Genomic DNA, 13799 nt, shown 5'->3' with positions numbered 1-13799 from the left:
ATGACATGATTATCCTGTGGTCTTTAATAGTCTGCTTTCAGAGCTACATCAGCGGTCAAAACAATTGATTATTTGAGGGGACTTCAACATCGTCCTTAACCCATGGATAGACTCCTCTTTTAGTTGTTGAGGGCTAAATTCTTCTTTGAGAAGCACCTACAGCTCAAATGAAATGGCTAGGGCTGCTTTGTAATGCAAGTAATGGAATCTTATGCTCTGGTGAATGTCTGGCGATTTTCTCAGATGACAGAACATGGGTTTACATATTTTCCCTCCTCTCGAAAAAAAAATCTCAGATAGATATGTTCCTTGCTAGCGAAGGTCTTATGTCCCATCCTGGGGCCTGATTACAAGTTTGTCAGTGCCGCGCCTGTTCTGCCCCGCAGCCGCACCGCCAATCCCTTGGTCAGGTCACTCGCCAGATTGCGAGTAATTCTTGTGTCTGGCGGGCTTTTATTTGACGTACTCATGGCTGTGCCTCAGAAAATGGGCACAACAATGGGAACGGCAAAAACAGTTCCTGCGCGGTATGGCATGTATTGACCATGTTGTGCAGGAACTGGTAGTGCCCCTGCATGCACACCATGGCCCTGAGGCAAAAGGAGTCCCTATATAGGCCTGCTTTGTTTCCCCTCCAGCACAGTTTTCAAGGAGGAGGAACCACCATGAACAATGTGGCAGAGAAGAAACTTGCAATATGCTTGCCAGGACTGCAGCGGTTCCTTTAGGCATATTGTGGCCTCAAGACCACCGCAGCACTGCCATGGAACAGCGGTTCCCTGGCTGCTGCTGGAGGCCATTGGCGGTCTGACCCCTATAATTGTAACAGGGCGCTCGGAAGACCACTGCATCCCTGCGAGTCTGGCGGTCCGTGGACCGCCAGACTTTTAATAAGCCCCTTGGTATCTCCTTTAACCCTGGGGTTATACCTGATCACAGTTCTTGGTTTCTTCACTCTTTTGTCCATCCTGACAAATTGGGATATAAACAAATGTAAGCATCTCCAGCATAGGGAATTTGACATTGAAGATATAAGTTGGTGAGCTTTGTTGTCATTAGTGCAGACCAGTTCATGCCAATATTTTGATGGTCAGTATTGGAAACTTCAAAGTTAGAGACACCCAGTTAGCCATTAGTTTTGACATCATTTGTTATAGAAGGAAGAAAATGAATCCCTCATCTATTTGAAAAAATGTCAGTATCTAGTGGTCGAGGAATGAAAGTAGAATAGTAATCCATTTTGAAATTCAGTACAAAACACACCCTGACTTACATAAAATGAAATGCTAAAATGGACATTTATGGCACATGTGTTGGAAGATTATGATTGGTTCATATTGTATTTTTAGAGAAAAATGGAAAGTTGAAATTACTCCTTATAGCCTGCCAGTTATGACAGATCATCTGAATAAATTTAAATCTAATCATGTTGAAGTATTTTAGAGAATAAAATTTAAATATATTGCTTTTGTTTACGATCGATCAGTTGCAATTCATAGTTAATCAGAGTCTCTTTATTTACAACTGATTTGGAATCTACAGTAATCAGACTGAATACAGATGTGCTGCTCAAATAAGAAGCTCTGTAGACTGGTCATGCTCGGGCTCTTTGCCCGGCTTACAGGATACATTTTTTCATGAGAGAATCTTATATATTTATTTTGAGTTAAAATTGTCAATGCATGCTTGGGTTTAATTTATAAAGAGCAAGGATCTTGCCACTCTTCTGCATGCACATAGCAAAGATGTGAATGGCTATCCTGCTACAGGACTTTTCGTTCATCAAAGGATCTCATTATTTCTGCGTATCTCTAAATTGTTGTGGCAGCAGTTACTTTGTGAAGGTTTAGCTTGAAGATATTTCATCATAGCAGAGCTCAGCATCCTGAATTGCATAATCTAAATTGTTCGATTTTCCTTCAGATTTCAGCTTTAAATGTGTCTCACACAAATAACGTAACAGAAATACATCAATGGAGGATAAAGGAAACACAAAAATGTATAAATAATTCCCCTCACTGACATCCCCTCTTACTTACGCAGTCTCCCTCATCATTGTGCAGTACGACACTGAACATCACAGAGCTGCTCCACTGTGTAATTCTGTCTCGCAATGGCCAGACTGATAGCCGTAAATACACAAAAAGAGAGCCAGGCACAACCCAGTACAAGGCCCACCTTCAGTAACCGACATCTCTGCCCTCCACAAATGACCCTCTCATATCACTAGGCCACACTTCCCAAATCACTAAGCTTAAGTAAGTAATGGCTGCATAATCATCAAAATAGTCTTTATGACATCATGTGGAATGGAGGATGAAATAGCATTTACCTGGAATGCTATTGGCATCAGTAATCTTTAAAGATTCACTCACTTTGAATAGATCTGAACATTAGAAGAGTATGTTGGCCTTTGTACTTCATAGCAGTACCTTCAAGGGAGATGTTACTGAAGCTACAAGTTGCAAAATATGCAGAGAGCACAAGGTTATCACTTTGCAGCTATATCTTCAGTTCTGCAACATTCGGAGGTTCCTTCTTCTCCGTACACACTGGCATGTATCAGAACTCCTAGCACAATTACTGCTATCCTTAAGGATTCTTAATGGAGCATTCAGTATGCATTAGATGGAGAAGCCATTGAAGGCAGTTCAAATAGACCATTAAGTCTATGGAGAAAGTGATCTGTTATTACCCCTGGTCGAATCTTTATTTTGACCCATGAGATCCACCAATCCACAGAGTTAGATTCAAGTATTTTGGTACATGCCACCAATCATTCAGGAAGATGAAAGGAATGCTGTAGGGAATGAAGGCTCTTGCTTATTTCTTCATAGTTTAGCCGACCGATTTATGTCAACCTTCTACAAGACCCTAATCTACAGAATAGATTTGAGCAAACCAAATGTGGTGCTGAACAGTTCAAAAGCCTTCAAAAGACCATTGTACTTTCTATGTCTGTAGGGCGATGCTACATCGGTGGAGAAAGATGCCCACAACTGGAAAATAAGTATGGCTTTTTACTTAAAAAGAAATCAGGAGTTATATGTTTTCTACTTGTTTTCCTTCTGGGTTTCATTCTACTTTAATGTGTGCATGTGTGTGAGTGTGCATGCTTGTGTATGATTTTTTTGTGTGCAGATTAATCCTGCTTATTTACATTTGACTTTTTTGGGGGCTCTTTTTAGGGAGATGAAAGAAACATGCTCCCTGAACATAAATTGGTTAAAAAAGTGTTCCTACAGCTAGTATGTATTGCATGGGGAAAAAATCAATGTGTCGGAGGCACTGGTGTTGATGATTCTTGGCTACCAGTTACTTTCATTAGAGGATTCACATTGCCCACCCATGGTAAAATACTGGCCCTACCATAATGGCAATATTTCTTTGCAACTTGTAGTGGTCTATCCCCTAGTACTATAACGGCCCTGGGACAATGAATCTTGGAAATTCTTGGGCATCCGTGATGGTGCAAATCTCTAGCATAACAATAGTCTTAGAGAATGCTGGATATTCTTGACATATTGAGAAGTGCCATGGTCTGATGGGTCTGCCATAGAAAATGGAACTAGAATGTGACTGAGAGGGATTGGCTAAACATGTTCTTTAGTATGTTCTGAAAAATGTCTATTTTATATTTGTTATGATGTCTATTATGTAGATGTTAAAGGTAGGTCTAGGACTTTCCAGGAATTGCCATGTGGTAAGAGTATCCTAGAGGGTATGGATATTACCAGGACAAACAAGGCATTCCATTTGTCCCCTTATATGTGGTGTCACTAGGGACAGGTACGTTTAAAACGGCCAACATAAAGTTCAAGGCCAAACAGAATTCTTAGAAGCTTATCAAATTTAACACAAATTTCTATTGGGTGGGGCACTGCTGCAGGTGATATGAAAATATCGACTTTGTTGAAAAATTAAGCAATCAAGCCAAATGTTATGTTTCAGGTAAAAGTATTGCAAGGTAACTGAAAAAATGTTGTTTGAAAAATGTGTACCAAGATAAGTGCAAAAAGAACAATTGATGGACAGAATGCAGAACAATGTCATACATTAACCCCAGTACAGAGATCTGGGCCTGAATCCATCGTTTTTTTGCTCACCATGCCATTCCCGTTTGGACCCAGCCATATGCAAATCAGTCATGCACCTTGTGCCCAATGGGAACAGGCCAGCCCGAATTGCCAGCCCAGGTCCTCCCTGGACTGGAAACAAGCATCCTATGACCAGTTTTGGGTTTTCAGCCAGGATAGCTTGACTCCAAGGGCACGAAGAGCACGGGACTCAGGTCTGAGCATACCCGACCCGTGACAAAAGCAAAAAGAACAATTGATGGACAGAATGCAGAACAATGTCATACATTCAGGCCAGTACAGACATCTGGGCCTAAATTCGTTGTTTTTTGGCTCACCATGCCATTCCAGTTTGGACCCAGCCATATGCAAATCAGTCCTGACCCTGTGCCCAATGGGAACAGTCCAGCCTGAACTGCCAGGCTTGGTTCACACTGGACTGGGAACAAGCAACCTACGACCGATTTCGGGATTTCAGCCCTCATCACCCAGGATAGCTTGACTGCAGAGGCATGTAGAGCAAGGGCCTCACGTCTGAGCATACCTGTCCCACTCGGGGGGACAAATGCAAAAAGAACAATTGATGGACAGGACACAGAACAATGTCATACATTCACCCAAGTACAGAGATCTGGACCTAAATCCATAGTTCTTGTACTCACCATGCCAATTCAGGCACAGGGTCAAGACTAATTTGCAAATGGCCAGGTCTAAACTGGGGTGGCATAGTGAACAAAAGAATGTTGGATTTAACCCAGATCTCTTGACTGGGGGGAATGTTTTTATTTGTTCTGCATTCCATCCATCAATTGTGTGTCTTTTACTTTCTCACCTAAAGTGCTTCAGGTATGCCCGGACGTGAGTCCTGGGCTCACTGTGCCACTGGAATCAAGCTACCCTGTCTGAAGAGGGGTGAAACCCCTAAACCAGTCCTAGGATGCTTGTTTCCGGTCCAGGGAGGACCTGGCTTGGCAGTTTGGGCTGGACTGTTCCCATGAGGCACAGGGTCAAGACTGATTTGCATTTAGCCAGCTATAAACTGGGTTGGCATGGTGTGCAAAAGAATGATGGATTTAACCCAGATCTCTTGACTGGGGGTGAATGTTTTGATTTGTTCTGCATTCCGTCTATCAATTATGTGTATTTTGCTTTCTCACCCAAAGTGCGCCAGGTATGCCCAGATGTGAGTCCTGGGCTCACTGTGCCACTGGAATCAAGCTACCCTGGCTGAAGAGGGGTGAAACCCCTAAACCAGTCCTAGGATGCTTGTTTCCGGTCCAGGGAGGACCTGGCTTGGCAGTTCGGGCTGGACTGTTCCCATGAGGCACAGGGTCAAGACTGATTTGCATATGGCCAGCTATAAACTGGGTTGGCATGGTGTGCAAAAGAATGATGGATTTAACCCAGATCTCTTGACTGGGGGTGAATGTTTTGATTTGTTCTGCAGTCCATCTATCAATTATGTGTCTTTTGCTTTCTCGTCCTTTTTACCCCAGGTATGCCCAGACATGTGTCCTGGGCTCACTGTGCCACTGGAATCAAGCTATCCTGGCTGAAGACTGGTGAAACCCGAAACCGGTCCTAGGATGCTTATTTCCGGGCCAGGGAGGACCTGGCTTGGCAGTTCGGGCTGGACTGTTCTAATGAGGCACAGGGTTAAGACTGATTTGCATATGGCCAGCTATAAACTGGGATGGCATGGTGAGCAAAAGAATGATGGATTTAACCCAGTTCTCTTGACTGGGGCTGAATGTTTTGATTTGTTCTGCATTCTGTCTATCAATTGTGTGTCTTTTGCTTTCTCATCCTAAGTGCACCGGGTATGCCCAGATGTGCGTCCTGGGCTCACTGTGCCATTGGAATCAAGCTATCCTGGCTGAAAAGGGGGAAACCCCGAAACCGGTCCTAGGATGCTTGTTTCTGGTCCAGTGAGGACCTGGCTTGGCAGTTCGGGTGGACTGTTCCCATGAGGCACATGGTCAAGACTGATTTGCATATGGCCAGGTTTAAACTGGGGTGGAATGGTGAGCAAAAGAATGATGGATTTAACCCAGATCTCTTGACTGGGGGTGAGTGTTTTGATTTGTTCTGCACTCCGTCCATCAATTGTGTGTCTTTTGCTTTCTCGCCCTAAGATAAGTGAGCATGAAGAGCAATGAGTGACTCTTGGTCAAGGCATTATTAGAAAGACAAGGAATAGGGCAATCTTTGGTGTCATGCTGAATAACTACACTAGAGACCATTTCGACATTGCTAGCATGGAAAGACAAGGGAAACATTCAATACAAGGTTCCAACTCACTTACTAGCATCCCTTATCACCTACCATTTCTCTTCCAGCATTATGATGAAGGGGCGTAACCTTTTGGGTGCTCCAATGTGCCATTACACCTGTGGTAGGCCAAATGGGTAGCTGGGAAACATATTTAAAAAAAAGGCATCAGGCAAAAAGACTTCAGAAGGTGACTGCACTAAACATTATTACAACCCCTCTCCTCTCAGATCAGTCTACAGACCCAACTCTCAGATAGGTGGAAAGATAATCACAGGACGTTAGAAAACTGAATTGTTTTCTACCTGTAATGTGATTTGTCTAGAAAAGGCGTTTTTTTCATTTCTTGTTGTTTGAATATGCACAAATGTCTGGAGAAAACTACAGCCTATCACTTGCTCGCTCAAGATATATCCAAATGTATCTCAAACATTTATCTCAATCTCTATCTCTCTCTATATATATATTATTTATATATATATATATATATATATATATATATATATATATATATATATATATATATATATATATATATATATATATATATATATATATATATATAAATATATGTATATATGTTCATATACACGCACACACATGTATAGCACACAATGCAGTCACAATTATGTAGTTACAAAATGGAGCAGTTTAGGCAAATGCTCCATTGAAAAATCTTTTTTAGATTCCACCAAGACCTTGGACCCTGCAACAAATTTGGCATGATAATTTCCACCATGCCAAACTGTGTACAGTTCTGTACAGGACAAAAAAAGTTAAGAGGAGAGTTGAAAAAGGTAAATATTCTAAATCCAATAAATGTCATTGCTAGCTGACCCTTTGAGAGAACAGCTTGGACAATCCCTTACTCGTATAAGAAGAATGTGTTTTCTAAAATTCCATATTCAGCATAATCAAGCATTACTTTTTATTTCACTGCAGGCAACTAAACGGTAGGATCCAATATTTTACTTACTATTGCCAATAACATTTGTCTGTTTGAAATCAATCTTTTCAAGTTTATTACCCCAAAGTAAGTATGTAAAATAAGAAAATACATAAAAGGTAACCTGTAATATGGTCCACTGGCTATAGAGGAGGTCTGGTGACGTCATATACGAAGAAGGGAGGGAGGGCAAATGCTCTGCAAACACCAAACAATGAGTTTGAGTCTGAAATTGGATTGCCACTCCCCACTGGACTGGAAAATATGGTGTCCCTGTTATGTCAAAAGTGCTGTCACCATTTACAAAAAAACAAAAAGGGAATACTTTTATTTTGTAATGGATTGTGAACAGTCGATTTAGGTTTAGGGGATTTTGAAAGCGCATAGCTACCCTTGGGCATCCCAGCGCTGAGGTGAGATAGTACAGGCAGTTGTTTGCGCATGAATTTAGGGGAAAAGCCATGTTTTGAGTCTTTTTTTGAAGGACGCTTTGTTTTAAATCATTCGGAGTTTTGGATCCATACTGTTCCACAGTTTAGGTACCAGGTGGGCGAAAGACCTTCCACCCCATCTGGCTCTCTTGAAGCTGGTGGGATTCATCAGAAAGTTAGAGCTTGACCTGAGGTGGCGAAGGGGAGAATAATGTGGGACCAACTTTTGTATCAGGGTGGGGCCTCTCCTATACATGGCTCTGTGAGCCAAGCTTATGGACTTAAATTTGATCCTGGCTTGGACTGGGAGCCAATGAAGCTCCCTCAAGGAGGATCTGGCTGATTGATGTTTGGGTATATTCAACAGCAGCCATGCAGCTGCATTCTGTACGACTTGGAGTCTGTTTGTAAAGTATTTAAGAGAGCCAACTATCAGATGAGGTCTTAGGCACTTGTAAATGGTGATGTGGACATACACGGTCTGCAGATCTAGCCAATAACCTTGAAAAGTGGTTGTGATTTGAAAAATATGTTTACTCTGTGTAGGTATGAAAAGGGATGTGAAGGGAGTGTGGGGTAGTTTGGAGGAGTGGAAGAAAGGATGAGAGATAGACTGCTTTGAAAATTGTGCATTGTAAATATTCATATATGTAAAGAATTAATTGTTGGCCTTTATTAATCCTTGCAAAAACAGCGTTAATTTGGCATTGATAAACTTAAAGAAACAGTCATTTCGAAACCCAGAGGCCAATAAGAGTAGGATGCTGTAAAGAAGAGAGTGAACGGTTTTGCTTTGGACGGGGGCAGAGTGCAAGGGATGAGATTGGCTTTGTAGACCATCCACCATTGCTAGAAGCCAACTAGATAAAATGTACTGGGACAAAGACAATACTAAAAAACATGGTGCCTTTGAAATCATGTGTCACTTACCCTTTCACCAGTGTAAAGTATTAAGCTGTTGTTCTGCCTCATCATTGCCTCTGTGGTGGGCCAACGTGGCTGTTGAAGTGGTAAAAAATAGCATGAGGCAAAACATACTCCAAAGCCCACTTCCATTATCCACACAACACCATTCCCTTAATGAAAAACCCTCATCAAAGTGTTTATCAGCACCCACATTTAAGAAGGTAAGTTTATCTACCTGATGCAATCTCATAAATTGCATGAAAAGCATGTAAATGTAGAAATATGGATGTGGTTAAAACTAGCGAGCCAAAAATAATCCAATGAGTCTGAAGATCTATACCTGTTGTATTTATTTAAACTTTATTTGTAGGGTGTGTAGGTGAGGGAGGAAGTGCCAGAGAATGAAATGGGGAAGCTAAAAGAAGAGTGATGTCTAATCCAGACATATGGGGAAAGAAGAGGAAAGGGGAAAGAATTTGCCAGAAAAGTGGCATAGTGGAAGAAGTGAAGTTGACAGTGCAACAAGTGAAGATAGTCTAAGGTTTAGAGGTATTATTGTTTGGTGAGAATGCGAGGAACAGCTTTGTTTAGAAGAAGGTCAAGTTAGTTATGGATTGGGAGTAGGGTGTGTGAAATAACATTTATAGTGGATCCAATGTTAAAGAAGATGCATGGAGGGCAAATGAAACACCCAAATACCTGGCTCCTATTCCTCCATTAAAATAATTTTTCACTTACCCATACTCTTCCAGCAATATGATGTGGGATGCTCAAAATGGATGAAAAACTCCTCTGTCCCAAGTGGTGTCGAGAAAGGCATAGAGGAACCTGTAAAGAATCCAAAAATGGCTTCAGCAAAGAATAAGGCCAACTCCAGCCTACACTAATGAGGCTCACGTTCCTTCTCAGACCACTACTTTGTATTTGAGGATATCAAAATAATAATATTTTCCTACCATTTTATAACAAAAACATGCTTGAATATATATATATAGTATGTGTATATCAACAAGTTATACACACACACACACATACACACATATATGTGTGCATATATACATTTATATATAGAAATATTTTGAAATATATTTAGTTATGCCTTGGTACATGCGGGTGCAGCGGCTAGCCAAATATTCACTCAGTATGGCCCTTTCTTTTGAGTTGTGTATCCTTCTGTTCAAAAGACATTTTTTGAAAACTTCCCTGGGAAATAATGAAGTCCACATAAACGTTTTTAGTTTTGCAGATTTTGATGAGTCGACATCGCGTTGGGGGAAGGTCATAGGTAGTGAGCTACAGAGTACAGAAGCTCACTGAATCCCATGTCAGGTGTTTTCTTGCACCTGAATGTGTATTCAGAATATGTGAAGTTAAAACAGTTACTAAAGTCCTCTGAATATGATAATGTAAGAGTTTTCAAAAGTCCACAGACTAGATACACACTGCATGGTATGTGCATGTGTTTTTTTTTCCCTAAGATGTCTCTAGCATTCCTCTAAGACCTTGGTAGTCCAGCGACAGCTTATGAAGCTTGCAGGATTCCACAAGCTCCTTGAGTGACTGGGCCTAAGTCAGCAGAGATGGAGGAGGCTTCTTATGTACCAAGGAATAATTATCATGCATTAAAGTTACTCTGGCAGAGTTGTTCCATTTATTATGGCAGCTTTGGGTGCTCAGCTTCAACAATTCAATATTGATTCTCGACCTTCCTACCAATCTAGTCTGTGACACATTTCTGGTCTGTCAATACCATGTCCTGGTCTTATAATTAAGGAGTACAAAGATTAAAATGAAGTCAGTAGATCATGGTAAGAGTGAGGAAAGAGTTTGGTGGCTCTGGCAGAGGGTATCGAATTAACTGCAGATAATTCTGAAAAAGTTGTATTACAAATCTTGTATCATAAAAGGCATCATAATTCTCCTAGACTTCCTTTTAAAATATATGTAAAGGACACCATGCTTCTACTTGTGAATGACATTAACATGGGTGCTGCCATTAAATATGCCGGGGAAAGTCTTATTTACTTTTGCACAGTTGAAGTTTGTACAAGCCATCAGTCTGGGTCTACCTCATTAAGAGAAAGCTTGCTTTCAAGTGGTGATGAGATAAACAGTTTCAAAGGTTTGCGTGGAATTTATAATTTATCCAGAAGATCCTAGTGTCTTTTATATTGAGAGTTTGAATGGCTAGTCCAGCTGGTAATGTTGGAATCAAAAAAGAAAGAAACAGCAGCGATTCACATAAAATCTTCCTCATACATTTTGGCTATGTGTATATGGTAGTATTGTATAAACTACGCTGTCTTGAGAAATATACATTGTAAACAGTCATCTATTTAAAGATCAATTAATTTTGATGAAACAGCATTCATTTGAAGTTAACAAACCTTCGAAACATTATTGTCAAAACTCAAAGAACATAATAATGTAAATACTGTTGGGTAAAATCCATTGAAGGGTGAGGCAGTAAGATAAGACAATGTATGATAGAGCAGATTGTTTAGTCAGTTATAGAGAGGGACAGGTGGCAAGAAATGACTGTTTTTTTTACTACGTATTCATAGAAACCAAAAGATAAAATGTTCTGAGGCAAAGGAAATACTCAAACACATGGTGAAGGAAATGCCCAAACACATGGTTGCCTTTGGTGCCCCGTCTTACTCTTTCGCCAGAATAAGGTAGGAGGCTTCGGCTCCCTCTAATTATTGTGTCTGCCGGGAACCACTGTGGCTGCTGTAAAGGTAAAAATTGCTTTAGGCAAAACATACTTTAAGGCCCACTTTCACTTTCCACACCAAACTCCACCTCCATGACTACAATGAAAGACTCTCATCAAACTTTTCAGTGGCACCCAAGTTTAACTAGGACCATGATCACACACAGTTTGTTGCCAGCAACCTTGTTTCTAGTAAATCATGTGAAGTAGGAGATGACAATATTATTTAGCTGTAAAGTTATATCTTTAGCCATGGTACCCTTAAGGGTTTAAAGGCTTTAAAGATCTCCAGTGTCAGAGCAGTGCATTTGGCTAGGTTGCCTATAGACATTCAATGAGTATAAATAGACTGCATGAAGTATTTTTCTGGAAGACAAATAATACACGCAAATATGTTTAAAGAGAAATAACAGCAAGGATGCATGTTCACCTTGTTAGGATGTAAGGGAGCGGACAAGTTCATAGCCAATGGAAAGAGATGGATCCTAGTAAAATATACTAATTCAAAACAACAACTGTAAATTTATAAGATTAATGAAAGTTACATAATTTTGCAGAGAAAGGTGAGGATTATCGTTACATGTGCAAGTGATGTTTTCCTAAACATCAGCCTGCCTATGCAGTGTGTGCTATTTATTGGTACTACACTGATACATGCTTATTATTTTTTGTAATTACACTCTGATCTCACTGCCCATAGGCATGTGTTCCCTAATGATGAAGAGTGTCCTAAGAGTTCTGATCTAGAGCTGATTGTAAGGTATTATCCACTATTGCCAACTGCAAAGTGTGTTATGATTAGTTAATACCATCTGCTCAGAGCATAACCCATTAATTGACTACCATGTATGTGAGTGGATATGACAAGAAGAACAGGCAATTAGGAGCTTTTACTACGGAGCATGTGGAGAATACATCTATGAACAACCCTATAGGAAGGCCAAAAAAGCCAATTGCAACTGCTGGTTTCCAGACCTTCACTGAACCTGGAACACAGGCAAATAAGAATACTTAGTGTGATCATTCTACTGCCTTGAACTAACTGAGCCAATTTCAGTATTCCAGAGAGCATTCTAATACGTATATTAATAAAAAAAAACGGCCATACTTTGGAACAATATCTGAATATGAAAATCTTGAGCATTTGATACCACGCATAGAAAATGTATTTTTGGTAAGTTTAATTTCTAAGAACTCTTTTTCACTGATTATACTAAGGAATAAAAACAACCAACATTCATACAGGGTGCACAAAAAGCTCTACGTTCCTCAAATTAGCTAGACATAGATTCCCTTCAAATGTGTTGCCATGAACAACAATCATTCACTCAATTCTGCCTCTCAGCATCAATCAATCAGTAGATTTGTATAGCACTTTATGTCACACGTGAAGGTATACAGGCGATGGCAGAGTCCAGTTGATAAGCCAAACATCTAAGTCTTCCGGGACTTTCAGAACTCTGGAAGAGATGGGGATGTACAGAGATAAAGGGGTAGCTCATTCCATGTTTTTGTTGCTAGGTAGAAGGAACAACCTCTGCATCTGCTATGTCAGATGCGGGGGTGAAGGTTAGAGACGGAAGTGGAGCGGAGATGTATGGTGGGCTGATGTAAGTGCAGTCGATGGTTAAAATAGGCGGTCCGCAGTTATGTAGGACCTTGTATGCGTGGGCCAGAAGCTTTTCTGTACAGGGAGACACGTTCATTTCCCTGAGGTAGGGGGTGATGTGAATTAGTCTAGGGAGTTCCAGGGCGAGTCTGACTGCTGTGTTCTGTATTGTCTGTAGTCGGTTCGTAGGCTTGGTCAGTGGGGGTCTGAGTTAAGAGGGCCGCCAAAATGCGTCCAAGGGAGAGCTTTTGTTTCTGAAGTGCAGTATCTCTGTCTTGGCTGGGTTGAGTTTCAGGCAGTTGTCCCTCATCCAGTTGGCAATGTCTGTAATGCAGATGATTTTCTTTGGTTCGAAGGTGAGGGTAGACTGACTTTTTGAATTCTTCTGGTGAGGAGAGGCGATCCATCTGAGAGCAGCTCCTTGGATGCCTCTGTTGTGCAGCCTTGTGATGAGTGTGGGGTGGCAGCCGTATCATAGACTGTCCAGAGGTCTATGAGGATCAGAGCCACAGTCTCTCCGCAGTCGTGTAGGTCTTGGATGTCGTCGGTAGCCGTCAAGAGGACTGTCTTGGTGTTGTGGTTGCTGCGGATCCAGATTGAGAGGAATCGAGTAGGGGGTTCTGTTCCAGTTGTGAGGAGAGTTATTGGTTGATGACTTTTTCTAATACTTTGGCTGGGAATGGGAGCAGGGAGATCGGTTGTCAGTTCTGGAATTCACTGGGATCTGCTAATGGTTTCTTTAGTAGGGGGTTGACTTTTGCCTGTTTCCAGTCTTTGAGGCAGGTGGCTGTTGCTATTGAGATGTTGAACAAGGCAATGAGAAGGTGGCTGATTTCATTACAAG

General features: G+C 41.1%; 1 protein-coding gene across 1 annotated transcript in view; it reads right to left on the bottom strand.

Moving 5' to 3' along the window:
* Positions 1-13799, bottom strand: part of LOC147708726 (uncharacterized) — a 233077-nt gene that overhangs the window by 88796 nt on the left and 130482 nt on the right. Inside the window, exons 15-16 of the mRNA XM_086925772.1 lie at positions 11292-11363; positions 9369-9458 (exon numbers count right to left, since the gene is read on the bottom strand). Of these exons, the coding sequence (XP_086781898.1) occupies positions 9369-9458; positions 11292-11363 (162 nt within the window). The remainder of the gene's footprint in view (positions 1-9368; positions 9459-11291; positions 11364-13799) is intronic.

This window comes from Lissotriton vulgaris, chromosome 6, assembly GCF_964263255.1.
Source record: "Lissotriton vulgaris chromosome 6, aLisVul1.2, whole genome shotgun sequence".
NCBI classification, from domain to species: Eukaryota; Metazoa; Chordata; class Amphibia; order Caudata; family Salamandridae; genus Lissotriton; species Lissotriton vulgaris.
The sequence above is the reverse complement of the archived record's forward strand: the minus strand, read 5'-3'. Positions and strand labels throughout refer to the sequence as shown.